General features: G+C 37.8%; 2 protein-coding genes across 2 annotated transcripts; both read left to right on the top strand.

Moving 5' to 3' along the window:
• The first annotated feature begins 915 nt into the window (after positions 1-915).
• Positions 916-8,290, top strand: LOC132164495 (syntaxin-61-like). Its single transcript, XM_059575018.1, has 8 exons — positions 916-1,014; positions 1,708-1,787; positions 5,263-5,376; positions 5,662-5,775; positions 5,968-6,161; positions 7,350-7,440; positions 7,640-7,705; positions 7,897-8,290. The coding sequence occupies exons 2-8, from the start codon at positions 1,734-1,736 to the stop codon at positions 8,005-8,007; spliced, it is 744 nt and encodes a 247-aa protein (XP_059431001.1). The 5' UTR covers positions 916-1,014; positions 1,708-1,733; the 3' UTR covers positions 8,008-8,290.
• A 2,010-nt stretch (positions 8,291-10,300) lies between these two features.
• Positions 10,301-13,939, top strand: LOC132163193 (pentatricopeptide repeat-containing protein At1g71210, mitochondrial). Its single transcript, XM_059573378.1, has one exon. It carries the CDS (start codon positions 10,530-10,532, stop codon positions 13,176-13,178), a length of 2,649 nt encoding a protein of 882 aa, XP_059429361.1. The 5' UTR covers positions 10,301-10,529; the 3' UTR covers positions 13,179-13,939.
• The last annotated feature ends 65 nt before the right edge of the window (positions 13,940-14,004 follow it).

Raw genomic sequence — 14,004 nt, 5'->3', positions numbered from 1 at the left:
CATATAAAATAAAATTAATGGCATCATCTCACGTGAAAGAAACAACAACGACGACGAGTCGTAAGCTGAAGTCAAGAAGATCGCCGGTAGCATTCGTATAGTGAAGTCGCATGGCACTTTCTTTGTTGTGAGATGATGCCACTTTATTTCATATGACGTAGCAAATTATTAACCTTATATCGTTTTAAAATTACATTAGCTGTGAACCTTCTCCATTTAAGGCCTTGTTAGATTTGCATAATGCGTATTCTATTAAAAAATTAAATAGTTATTACTAGGCATATAGTAGAGTAGAATAGTTATTCATATTCTTTAATTTGGTAACAACACACATGTTTTAACTAAAATTGAATCAAAAATACTAAAACCCCACATTATTATTATTTTTTTCAACTCATTAGAAAATAAAAAATAAAAAACCTAAATGGGTGGTCAGCCACTAACAAAAGTGGCCGGGGGGTGGTCACACCACCCCCGGTGCCAACAGGAGTGGCTTGGCCACCCGCCAAAATCAACAAGAGTGGTTGCGACCACCCTAGAGGAGCTCCAAGGGCAGCCATGGCTACCCCTAGAGCAAATCTGGGGTGGCTATGGCCACTCCCGATGAGCATCAGGGGTGGTCGTAGCCACCTTGAGATGCCACGGGGTGGTCACACTATCGGATGCCTTGAGGGTGGTCCCACAAGGCGTCCGAGGGACTTGCGACCTTGATTTTCATGTTTTATATATATATTAAGTTTAAAATAAAAAAAAAATGTGAGTATTTATGAAAATATATTTCATTCCTTAATAGATATTTCTCTTAATTTTTTAGTATAAAGAATTAATAATTTTCACGGAAATAATCATTCTTAAAATTAGACTCTTACCAGGAAAAAAGAATGAGTATTTAATTCCAGAAATTTATTCCACGAACCAAACGGCCCTGAGTGTCTAGCGTCTCCCTCTCGTCCTCTCCATTTCTCCCATCTCCGCCTCAGACCAACCGAAAAGTTCTCATCTCTCTCTTTTCAGGTCAGTCCGTACATGCCTCCCTCTCTCTCTCTCTCTCTCTCTCTCTCTCTCTCAGGTTGCTACCTTTACATTTATTAATGTTACTGCCAATTTATGTTTTTCAATTTTTCTTGATCTCTGTATAAATTTAGTGCTTTTGGTCGTGATCTGGATCGGTGATGATTTACCGGTTTCCGATTTTCTTTTTCTGATTTTAATGCTTTGTGCTGTGCACCTAGGCCCAATGAGGTTTTTGTGCTTAGCTTTTAACAACACCGAACAGTCCCTAGTATTGATTAGCACAAGCTTCTGGGTTTGTTTGACGAACAAGCTTTATTCATTAATTCAATTTTCTCAAAAAGGCGATTTCGATCCCCCTTCGTTTGATTTATAGAGCTCCTCTTTCTCTTCATTAACTCATGGGTTTCTGTGTAGATTCTATACAATGGTACTCAGAGCTAGTCAAGAAAGAATAAGTGCAAATTAATTGGTTTTAGAAACCCTTGAAATTTCTCTGATTTAAAGTCAGTATATTCTTCCCTCGTTGAAATTTTATGTTATTTTACATTTTGTTATTTGTTTTACGTAATGGTGTAGAACCTTTAAAGGTGGTTAATTCCAAATTATTCATATGTATGTGTGTATTCTGTCTTTTCAGCATGCATATAGTTGATCTAATCTTGCTAATGCAAGTTTGTTTCTGGATGTATGTAGGTTAAATTTCTGTCGTAAGTTACGAGATGCCTTCTGCTCAAGATCCATTTTATGTAGTGAAAGAAGAGATTCAAGAATCTGTAAGTGTTTTTTTTTTTTTTTTTGTTAAAACTTCTATTGAGAACAAATAGAAGTTAGGCGTACATGATCGAGCCAGTGTGGTACCTTGGTTTTTTTATACTTCAAATACTATTTTTATATGTTTTATGAAATATGGGATTTAATTTAATCTGCATTCTATTACTTTTTAGTTTGGCGGTTCTGTATATTTCTTGTGACCCACATTCCACTCCACTTTTGATGCATCTGCTACATACTGTGAATTATTGGAATCTGCTACATTATGTGAATTACTAGACGGGGAGGATAAATGTGGTGCTCAATTTACATTGATACTGTTATGGTTTTATTCATTAGTTGCTTTAATTAGGATTTTGATAGCATTGGTATACATATCTATGATCAGTGATGTGATAGATAGCTGCAATTCTGAATACAATTTGAAACTGGTATTCACTTTTGGATCAAGGAATGTGTGGGGTCACTTACGGTTATTCATCTCTACAAGTGTGGAGCATTTATGAATTTTTGTTGTATTAGCCAAGATTTTGGTGCAGACTTTGCTCTGTGACTCATTTCAGGAGGCTGAGAAGCCAATATGCCTGAGTGGTTAGAGATATTTGATTGAATTAGAAAGGTTTATGGCGTGATTGGAAATCATATATTACTCTGTAGTGTCTGAATAGTCTTAAGGTAAAATTCTGTGATGTAACAATATATATTTATCAATTAGAGCTCGTACAGGCTACAAAAGGAGCAAGCTTATATATATCAAAACATTTCAAGAGGATGGTCTGATTTTGATAATGGGGCCGCATCGGCACCCTCCATTTGCTAATTCAGTCATTAATGTCTTGCTTTTGTTATTTATTTTGGTCAAATAGTTGGTGGTTTAGTTCCAATCGAGTTTTCTTAATTTTGTTTTGTCAGGGCAATCTGGTTATTTCCAGGATCTGCTGGAATGGGCTTCTTAGACGCTCAACTGTAGGAAAGACTGAAAATAGCCTATATAGACATCTATATAATATGCTATAGAGCAATCAAGTTCAATAAAATTGCAGCAGCTCTTCTCAGAGCTTTCAGGGTGTGATTGCCTTCTACTTCCTAGGTTTGATTGCTTAGGAAACCTAGGTGTCTGACTGCTTGGGCTGTTTTCTTCTTCTTCTTTTCAATTCTTACTTCAACAACCTGCTGCCGGGAAATTCAACCTTGATTCCTAATTTCAGTGGTAATAGAAGATCCTTTCTTTTTTTCATACCTAAATAACCTTGAAACCCTTCAGATCAAATCTTAATCAAGATAACACTAAGAAACCTAATTCCAGTGCTGAATTCCAAAAGATCCTGAATCAGATTTGGTATTAGAGGCCACTTAGGTTTCCTATCCTGGATCAAGAGGTTACTTCCAACCTTACACATGCACCCAGTGGGACTTGAACACACGACCTCACCCTCCACCTTGCTACACAGAGAGGAAGTACCATTTGAGCTAAAGCTCATTGTCCACATACACATGGAAATGGAGGAAACTTTTGGTAGCTGACACAAGTGGAAGAAACGACAAATTGGGAAGTGGAATCTACTCTTCTTGAATTGTCAATTTCATTTAATGGTCACAATGTTATAGAAGATGGTCCTATTGCTTGTATACCTATTTTTGATAAGTAGTAAAATATATCAAACACGCTAAAAAAAAGGTACATCACCTTTAGTAAATGAGGAGGATACAAGAGCAACATAATATATCATCTTAGGTTAACATTTTAAATTTAGCAGATCCGTAATGTTCAAAAAATCAGTCGCTCGTTTATATTCATTGATTGTAGCTCAACAATTCAATGGTTTGCGCAGTTATGGTGTGCTTATGAAAATCTGATTATTTAATGTAAATAACTTATTACTTCTTATGTTCCAATTTAAATGTCTTGTTTTTATTTCTGGTAAGCCAGAAAATACATGTCCACTTTCTAAAAGTGGAATGTTTTACTTTACAATTTCCTATTTTTGCCTTACCTTTTTTAAAAAATAAATATGATTCTTATTAGAAAGTCATGCATTTAGGGAGATCACTATATCTTTGTCCTTTTGTTTACTAACCGTGCCAATTCAAATCAAAACATATAATTTAGGATAGAGGCCATTATATATTGAAGGTTACTTACTTATCAAATATATATATATATATATTGAAGGTTACTTAGAATCTTGCCAAGTAACTTTCCAGTAATGTAGTGGCTTTCTGTGATGCAAAAAAAAAAAAGAAAAAAAAAGTTGAAAGGTGCAGTTTTTTTTTTTGGCTACTTTGTCTTTGAATGAAGCTGGAGACCTTTGGGAAAATTATAGTTTACCCCCCCAAAGTTGACAGCGTTTTTCAATTCGAACATCAAAGTTTCAATTTTTGCAATCCACCCCCACAAAGTTTCATTTTTTTTCAATTTGACCAATATCATCCCAAAATTCCCATATTGCCCCTGATTTTTATTTTTATTTTTTATGAAAACGAAAACAAATTTGGGGGTGCAAAAATGACCAGTTGAATTTTTTTTATAAAAAATAAAAAAATAAAAATTATGAGCAATATGAGAAGTTTTGGATAAAATTGGTCAAATTGCAAAAATTTGGAACTTTGGGGGGGTAGATTGCAAAAATTGAAACTTTGATGTTCAAATTGAAAAACGCTGTCAACTTTGAGGGGGTAAACTGTAATTTTCCCGAGTCCTTAATTCTGATGATGTTGCATTTGGTTCTGTAAGGAGATGGCATAAATTCTGCTCTTACATATGTAACCTTAATATAAGAAGACTATGTCATAACGACTAAGGCCCAAACAATTACCCCGGACCAAATCAGCTTCTGAAGTAAGGTGGGGATCTTAACTGGCACAATGCCAAACCCTTATTCCTGGGGTTCCTAACTGGGTGGTTCCAGGCTATGGCTGCTGCTGTATCTGGATATTTTGGGATTGAGAGTGATCAAGGTGCTGTTGTATTGATTTTTAGGCTGCTTTGGTTGTATGGTTGAGGATGATGTGCGGTTAATTAAAACACTGATTAGCTTTAGTTAATTAAAAGAGTGATTAGCTTTAGTTAATTAAAAGAGTGATTAGCTTTCTCAATTATCTTCTCTATTCCCTTGCAAATGATTTAATTTTATCAACCTTTGGCTGTTTCCTAGCTAAAATATCGGTCAGGGCTTCATTGGGATGATATAATTGTACCATAATTGTTTCGGGCTAATTGAAATTGTTGGGAATCTGGGGCACTTTTAGAGAAGAAAAAACATGTGTTGCAACATGAATCTCTCTCTCTCTCACTCACACACACACACGAAGCACAGTTGCATTTCTGCTGACTGACATGACATCCATGACTTCGTTTAGAAAAGCTTTTGGTTTTTGTTTTATGTCTTTTTTTTTGTTTGGACTCTGCTGATGGTGGCATTAGGAGTTACGTAATATATATTGAGTGTCTGACCATTTGATTATCTTCCTGTTCAGATTGATAAGTTGCAATCTACTTTTCACCAATGGGAGCGTATTTCTTCTGATACTGGAGAGCAAGTACATCTCACAAAGGAGCTGCTTTCTGGTTGTGAGAGCATTGTGTGGCAGGTACATTTGGAAATACCATGCTTAACTTAAAACTAATTTTACCTCTTATAATACATTATGGGAAAGATTAACCATAGGTGTCTATCATGTGATTTAAAGTTAAATACATTTTCTTGTTTTTATTGATGTGATCTCATCCTGCATTGAGACCTTGCTATTTCAATAGTAATCAAAGATCCTATACTGAGTCTCTGACAATGAAGCTTGCTAGATGAGTTTTTGGACTTAGTTCGATGAATTAACCTCAGTATGCAACTACTGAAAGCCTGCTTTCTTGATAGGAAGGTGGATGAATTGGACAAAACAATTTCTGTAGCAGCTAGAGATCCATCTTGGTATGGCATTGATGAAGTGGAACTTGAAAAACGAAGAAGATGGACCAGCACTGCTCGTACTCAGGTTGATTTAACTTATAAATTTGTGTATTTTTTTTAACATCGTGTATGTTACCACTTTTTTTTTTTTAATTTTAAAAAATTAATTTAATTTTTTAAAACTGAAAGTATAGCTTGAATTATACTCTGTATTACATTGCAAGCTTTTGGCATTGGTGTGTATGTGCGTGGTGGCTAAATGACTGGACTATAATAGGTGGGTGCCGTAAAGAGAGCAGTAGAAGCGGGAAAGGAGTTGAATGGGACTGGCACTGCTAGTATGAGTGGAATGCGCCGAGAACTAATGAGGATGCCGGGTTCTCACCAGACAGATAGATCTAACCACTACGCTGCCCAAGACAATGATGACCTCATATCATCAGAGTCAGATAGACAGCTGCTTCTGATAAAGTAGCTCTATTGCTTTGTTCTTTTTCCTTCCACACACAGACATGCAACATATTTAGCTTAATATCTACCTCTCCTATCCTTTGAACTGTGTGGATTTTATTAGTTGAACTATTATCTATGTTGGCCTGTTCATTTATCAGCTAAAATTGAATCTGCATGTTATATGTTTATTATTTTTTAAGAATAGATCGAATTCCGTAAATATTATCTAGTATTATAATTTGACTAGGCAGACAAAGAAATCTCTGACTTCCCTCAGGATTTTTGAAATATTAAGAAGCTTTTTGCAATCTCCGACTTTTCTCTTCTGATTTTGGAATTGGATTTTTTGATAATGTTGGCCTCATCACTGGAATAAAAAATAAGAAAATGGCATCTCCTCCGCCAGTAAGAACAAGGTGGATGGTGAGGTCTTGGTTTCAAGACCCATTGTGGGTTTGTGTAAAGTATCACTAGAAAAAATATTGGAAGTTTAAGTTTTTAGTTGAATTGAATACCGATGTTAATCGAAATAATTAGTTTGTGACATTTAATTGTGATGACTACTATGCTCCGTTCTCACTTTAACTAAAATAACTCTCTGTCAATAAAACTGCAGTAGGTTTGTGTATATTACCAATAAAAATAATTTTTGGAATGAATCAAGTTTTGTAACAAATTACTAATTTTTATTAAAATAATTAGTGTGCAACATTTTATTGTGATGACTACTATAATCCTTACTACTGACAAGCATGATGCTAGCACATTGAGCCAGTTGCTAGAGAAGAGAATCAACATATTGCTTATCTAACTTACACCTTAGACCCTTTTAAAGAAGGGTTTGTTTCTAACATTTTTACTTTCATTGTAGGTGATTTATTTGGTTTCGCAATGCTATATTTATCGTTTACTATTTTCATGATTTTGAGCATTTTTACTATATATTTATTCTCTTAAACTAAAGATTAATAATATTTTTAATTGGTGTTTCTAAACTTGCTTAGTCAAGCAAGATTTTTGGTAAAGCTATGCTTATAGGATTAGAAAAGGCAAGACAGGGGTTCCCGTGTTACATAGTAGATTAGACGAGGTTTACTCCATGTTAATCAGAAACCTCTTGGTGTTTTTTTTTTTGGTGAGAAACATAGCTTTTTTCTGTATCTTGTTTGTTCTTTATTATGTATGTTTGTCAATTGGTGATTGTAGGCAGCAGGATGAAGAGTTAGATGAACTTAGTGCCAGCGTGGAGAGAATCGGGGGTGTTGGGCTTACTATACATGAAGAGCTCCTTGCACATGTAAGGCTTTTTTAATGTTCTTGATAATACCTCTACCACAATTCTAAAAAAGATAACAGTGGCCGCAATTTAAGCATTTTGTTGCATTTGTGACACTTGTATGATTGTATCTGCAAGTCAACTTTTTTTTTGTCAAACTTCATTGTTGGGTCATTTTTGCTGATTTGTTAGACTATAATGTAATCTTTGGGTGCCCCAGGAGAAAATTATAGATGAATTGGGTATGGAAATGGACAGTACATCAAATCGTCTCGATTTTGTTCAGGTGAGCCTCTGCAATAAGTCTCAACTAGGTTTATTTCGGATCTTTGTTGAATAGGGCTTCTTACCAGTGATCTAAAATTCAGGAGTTGAGCTACTCAACGTCCAAGAAAAACAAGTTCAAATGAACTTTGTTACTTTAATTTACTAATATGTAGCACGAGGTGAAATGTTAATTTTAATCTTTCCTTGCAGAAAAAGGTTGCTATGGTCATGAAGAAGGCTGGTGTGAAGGGCCAGATTATGTTGATATTATTTTTGGTGGTTCTGTTTATCATCTTATTTGTGCTCGTCTTCCTCACTTAGGCTGTAGAATGAAACATGTTAGCAATGTTTATACATGGGAGAATTTGAAAGAGATTTGGGAATCTCTCTTGGGGAAGAGAGGAAGAAAGAGAGGAGATAGAGGACCTCATCCAAAATATAGATAAGAGCGAAACGATTTGATTGGTACTCTGGTTTGTTGAGTAAAAAAGATTTGGAACCAAATGAAGGATCTGCCTTTTTGTTCTTTGCAATTTCTCAGATCAGCATTGTATTATTCTTATTATGTAAAACAGCATTGTATTATTCTTATCATTTATTCCTCCATACCTCGTTGACAAGATATTAGAAGATCCATACTTAATGGTTTCTTGCTTTTTCCGAGCAAGTTTTCAATTTATTCACAGTAAAGCACAAATGTTCCATAAATCTGAAGCTTTGGAAGATGTCATCTGGTAGGAGATCTGAGAGCTTAGGCGACAAGAGAGAGAGGCCAAGCTGCAGAGAGTTGTTGATAATGTTCTGCATAAGAGGAGAGAGAAGCTAACCCTTTACATTTGAAAAATGAGAGGAAGAAGAGTGGGGTTTTTTTTTTTAATAGAAAGAGGTGTATATCTATATATACACACATCAGTTTAGGCAGGGTTTCTTGGAGCGCAGGAAACAAGAAAATGAGAGAAGTGAGCATACCCTAGCCTAGGGTTTGTCACCTTATATGATAGTTGTGGGTAAGGCAAGTAGGTCTAATATAGCAATCAATCGTGGAAGGTGGTATATTCTCATGAATGCCTCTACTTCTGGAGATGTCGAGACGAATTATTTCCTTATAGAGTCGATCATTTCTTCATAGGATTAAGTTCAAATAAGTATGGTTGTTAATGAGGGGATACCTTTTCCTTCTATGATCTTCGTACCATATATCTATTAGATAGGTAACTGATGGTCTCCAGACAGTTTGTTTATGAATCTCTTTAAGGGTTATGGTGAGTTGGGAATTCGTTGGCCAATGAACTTCTTGAGAGGTTATTTATCAGTAGAGATTTCGTCGGTCGGTGATCCACCTGTGATGGGGCATTTTGTCCATCTTGAAGGTTGATAGGCCGTTATAGGCTTGTAGGATAACATGCCTTTTCTAATCGAATGGTGGGAATTTCACTTATGTTCTTGGTGGCCATTCATTTATCCCTAATGAGACACTACGCTTCATGGGAACATTGTTCTGTTGGATGAGCATGGCTCACCACCAACTGACAGGCCACTAGAATGTCGAGTAGTGATAATGGAGACACCGGCGTGAGTGACTGTAATATAATTTTTTTAATAATATTTATATTATAATAAACTGGCGTGAGTGACTGTTCACTCACGCCGGCGTCTCCATTATCACTACTGCTAGAATGTCACCACTTTATTATGGGGCTAGGTGTGATTGATCATCAAATAGGCGTGCAATGCTGCTAGACAGGCCTTTCGAAGTTGGGGAACCAAAGGGACTTGGAATATTACAAATCTCTAGGTACACTTGTTTGGGTGATGGTATGCATTGAATGAGATTTAATGGTGAGCTCTCGACTTATTGCTATAAACCGTCAAATTAGCTCGTCTTCCCAGGACAATGATTTGAAATTAATGTGTCACATTGTATGGCGCACATGCTACTTGAGTGACGCAATTCACGTCACCTGGCGACATTGGTCGAAAGGTTTTCGAAAACTTTTGAAAGGACAGGCAAGTGATGAGCAGTCGAAGGATGGGACGTCCAACACAGGAAGAGAGGAGGATTTTGGGCCCCTAGGTCCATGTGGTAGAAGAGCCAGAGAAAGCTATATATATGAAGGAATGATTGATCTCCAGGTAAATAAGCTTTATAGCATAATCTAACATTTTTTCTAGCAATTACTAAATCAGGCATCGAAGTCCTATTAGTATAGTTTGATAGGCTTTTGAGCCATGTTAGGCTTTAGGGTTGTCTTTTCTCAATTATTTTTTTTAACAGGTTAGATAGGTCATCCACGGGTGAAGCGGGTTGACTTGCCATAAACAACAATAAACGGGTTATAAACGAGTTGACCCGATTATAACCCATATATGTTTAAGATCAAACCCAAACCCTATAACTTTTGTTGGGTTCACAGGTCGTGTTGTATCAATGAAAAGTCGTTAAAATAAAATCTAACACAAAATCAACAAATTAAAAAAAAAAGAAAAAAAATTCAACCTATTTAATTAAATAAATCAAATTAAAATTTAGCTATTCTCGTCATCCCGACACTAAACCCAAATCGCCGCCCGTGCGTGATTGTTCATAATCGTGTGTGTCTTCCTCCCCTCTGACCATATTTCATCACATTTTGGATGCCCATCTGGTTGTCATCAGTATCAGGATCACTGTCTTCTTCTTCTTCCTCTGCGCCTCATGAGGAAGAAGACGATCAAGCAAACCAAGCTTATTATTTATTAACAACAACAACAAAAATTAATAATAATAATAATAATAACAATAATACCAATTCCTCTACAACTTCCTGGTTCGAAATCTCAATCCAAATCCGAAATCCCCAATAATGCCTTCACTGAAACATGTAGCAAAATCTAGAGCCTTGCTCTCTCCAATTCTCATCCTAATCTCCACCTCTCCAACATCCTCTTCCTTGTCCCTCCATCCCCACTTGTATTACTACGCAGCATCGTTTTCCTCGACCTCGACCAGCAGCAACACGTTCATACGTTCTTCCTCCGATCTTTTGGTTTCCTCCTTCAAGGACTGGTTCAAGCAACGCAACAACGCCCATTTGGATCAAATCTTTGCCATCTTAGGCACCGAGGTCGACGACGACTGGGCCTCGCGCCGCGCCGCCGACCTCGCTCTCTCCCACCTCGCGCCGCGCCTCTCCGAGGAACTCGTGTTGGAGGTTCTGAGCTACGGCAAAGACGTGCTCGCCTGCCTCAAGTTCTTCGACTGGGCGGGCCGCCAGCCTGGCTTCCACCACACCCGCGCCACCTTCAACGCCATCTTGAAGATCCTCTCCAAGGCTGAGCTCATGTCCCTCATGCTGGACTTCCTCGACAACTACAGGAGGCAGCGCTACCTTCACAGGGTTCGTTTCCACGACACTCTGGTGATGGGTTATGCTGTTGCGGGAAAGCCCGAGGTTGCGCTCCAACTGTTTGGTAAAATGCGGTTTCAAGGTCTTGACTTGGATTCTTTTGCTTATCACGTGCTTTTGAATGCTTTGGTGGAGGAGAGATGTTTCGACGCGGTTGAGGTCATTCTTAAGCAGATTCAGATGAGGGGTTTCGAGAATGAGATTACGCATTCGATTACGATCAAGTGTTACTGGAAGCAGAATCGGTTAGACAAGGCTGAGGCTTTCTTTCGTGGGTTGGTGAGTCAAGGGCGGGACACAAATGGCCATGTAGTGAGCGTGCTCGTGGATGCATTTTGTAAGAATAATATGTTCGAGAAAGCAGGGAAGTTGGTGGAGGAGTTTCAGGAGTTGGGGATGGTGCCAATGGAGCAAGCTTATGGAGTGTGGATAAGGGATCTTGCTCAGGCTGGGAGGTTGAGTGAAGCTTTGGACTTCCTGCGGAAGAAGAAGTCATTGGAAGGGTATGTTCCTGAAGTTTTCCGGTACAATGTTTTGATATGTCGGCTTTTGAGGGAGAACCGGCTTGAGGAGGTTTTCGATTTGCTGATGGAAATGAAGGAGGGTGAGATATGCCCTGACAAGGTCACCATGAATGCTGCATTGTGTTTTTTTTGTAAAGCTGGGATGGTGGATGTTGCGCTTAAGGTGTACAATTTGAGGTCTGAATTCGCCCTCTCTCCTAATAGGATGGCTTATAACTATTTGATAAATACTCTGTGTGGTAATGGAAGCATTGATGAAGCCTTTTCTGTGTTGAAGAATTCTATTGACCAAGGTTATTTCCCTGTTAGAAGAACGTTTTCTATACTTGCAGATGCTTTGTGCAGACAAGGAAAGGTTGATAAGATGAAGGACTTGGTCCTTGTTGCCTTGGGGAAGAATTTTATGCCAAGCACTTCCACATACGATAAGTTTATATCTGCTTTATGTAGGGCTAGGAGGGTAGAAGATGGGTATTTGATACATGGGGAGCTCAACAGAATAAATAAAGTTAGTAAAAGGAATACTTACTTTAACTTGATACACAGTTTTAACAAGTCGAACAGGGGAGACATTGCAGCTAGGCTTCTAATTGAGATGCAAGAAAAGGGTCACGCTCCGACTCGAGCCTTGTTCAGAGCTGTTATTCGTTGTCTGTGTGATATGGATAATCCGGAAAAGCAGTTTATTAAATTGTTGGAGATGCAGTTGTCTCAACATGAACCCGATTGCCGGATTTACAACTTCTTTATTGATGGAGCTGGGCATGCCAAAAAGCCTGAGCTGGCTAGAGAAGTATTTGAGATGATGCGGAGAAGTGGGATTAAGCCCAATCTGAGTTCTGACATTCTTATGCTGCAGAGTTATTTAAGGAGCGAAAGAATTTCCGATGCTTTGAATTTCTTTACTGATTTGCGCCAGAGAAGAAACATTGGGAGAAAACTAACCAATTCCATGATTGTTGGTCTCTGCAAAATGAACAAGTTGAATATTGCATTGGATTTCATGAGGGAAACGAGGGACAATGGCGTGGTTCCAAGCACCGAATCTTACGAGTATCTCATAAAGCTGTTGTGCTCAAGTGGAGAGTATGATACGGTGATAAGTCTTATTGATGAATTGGAGAAAGTTGGGCGTCAGATAACTTCTTTTATCGGCAATGTACTCTTGCTGCACTCTTTGAAGAGCCGAGAGCTTTATGACACTTGGGCTCGTTGGAGGGAGTTGCAGAGTGATAAATCTTCTCGTACTTCAATTCTTGGGCTGCTGATTGGTGCATTTTCTGGCCAAGTTAGAGTTAGCCAAGACATTGACAACTTGGAAGAAGTGATTGAGAAGTGCTTCCCGCTTGACATATACACATACAACATGTTGTTGAGAAGGCTAAGCATGAGGGAGATGGACCTTGCCTGTGAGTTGTTCGATCGAATGTGTCAGAGAGGGTATGAACCTAATCAATGGACTTATGAAACCTTAGTGCATGGCTTTTTTAAACATGGGAGGAGAGCTCAGGCTAAGAGGTGGGTAGAAGAGATGTTCAGAAGAGGGTTTGAACCATCCGAGCGAATCCAGCAATTCATTTAGTGAGTATTTTCGTCTAACAACTTTGCCTTTTTTTTTTTTTTTTTTTGTTGCTTTAAAATTAAAACTTCATTATGATGTCACTAGTTAAAATTTTACAATACATTCTTTTGTAAGGCAAAATTATGTAAGTTTTTTTTAGGGTTTCTTCTTTTTTCACTTTGTACTAGATTTTCATTCAAGCTGGTTTCTTTGATATGCAACTCAAAGGCTATTCATTTGGCAAAATGTACCAAAGTCTAAGGGTGTAATGAACTGTATTGTTCATACATAGCTTAAGCTTAGCTTGGGTAAGCTTGACTCGAGCTTGGTTTATCTAATAAATGAGTTGAATAATAATTTCGGTTTGAAAGTTAAATGAGCCAAATTCGTATAAGTTCGGTTTTGCTCGATTTAGACTCGCAAACGAAACTTGTATAAGCTTGTTTGAGTTCATTTAAAACTCTCTCTCTAAAACAAACACAGGAATTGTATATGAAAAAACCCATCCTCGACAAAAAAATCCCTCTCTCTCTCTCTGAAAACCCTTCTCAGAAACTTCTCCATTGGCTGCCATGGGAGGTGGGAAGCAACTTCATGCTTCCTACCTTCTCCTCCTCACCCACCCATCTCTCTCCCCCTCTCCTATCCTTCCTATTCCCCTCTTTTTCTGCCTCCCTGGAGGTCCAAAGCTTGCTAGAGTTCTCTCTAGCTTCCCATGCCTCTCTTGAGGCTTTATCTGTCTCTCCGGAGACCTTATCTGTCTTTTCGGAGTTGGCTTAAACACTGTTGTTGATATGAAAGAAAAAAAGAAAAAGTAAGAATGTTTGGTTTAAAAAAGTAAAAAAGT

Source organism: Corylus avellana, chromosome ca10 (genome assembly GCF_901000735.1).
Source record: "Corylus avellana chromosome ca10, CavTom2PMs-1.0".
Lineage (NCBI taxonomy): Eukaryota > Viridiplantae > Streptophyta > Magnoliopsida > Fagales > Betulaceae > Corylus > Corylus avellana.
This window is presented reverse-complemented; position numbering and strand designations above follow the sequence as displayed.

Bases quoted from the DNA above. Each gene is read 5' to 3' on its own strand.
- LOC132163193 (XM_059573378.1), top strand. From the start codon at position 10,530: ATGCCTTCACTGAAACATGTAGCAAAATCTAGAGCCTTGCTCTCTCCA.
- LOC132164495 (XM_059575018.1), top strand. From the start codon at position 1,734: ATGCCTTCTGCTCAAGATCCATTTTATGTAGTGAAAGAAGAGATTCAA. The intron at 1,788-5,262 runs GTAAGTGTTTTT...CTTCCTGTTCAG, and splicing joins AAGAAGAGATTCAAGAATCT to ATTGATAAGTTGCAATCTAC. The intron at 6,162-7,349 runs GTAGCTCTATTG...TGGTGATTGTAG, and splicing joins AGACAGCTGCTTCTGATAAA to GCAGCAGGATGAAGAGTTAG.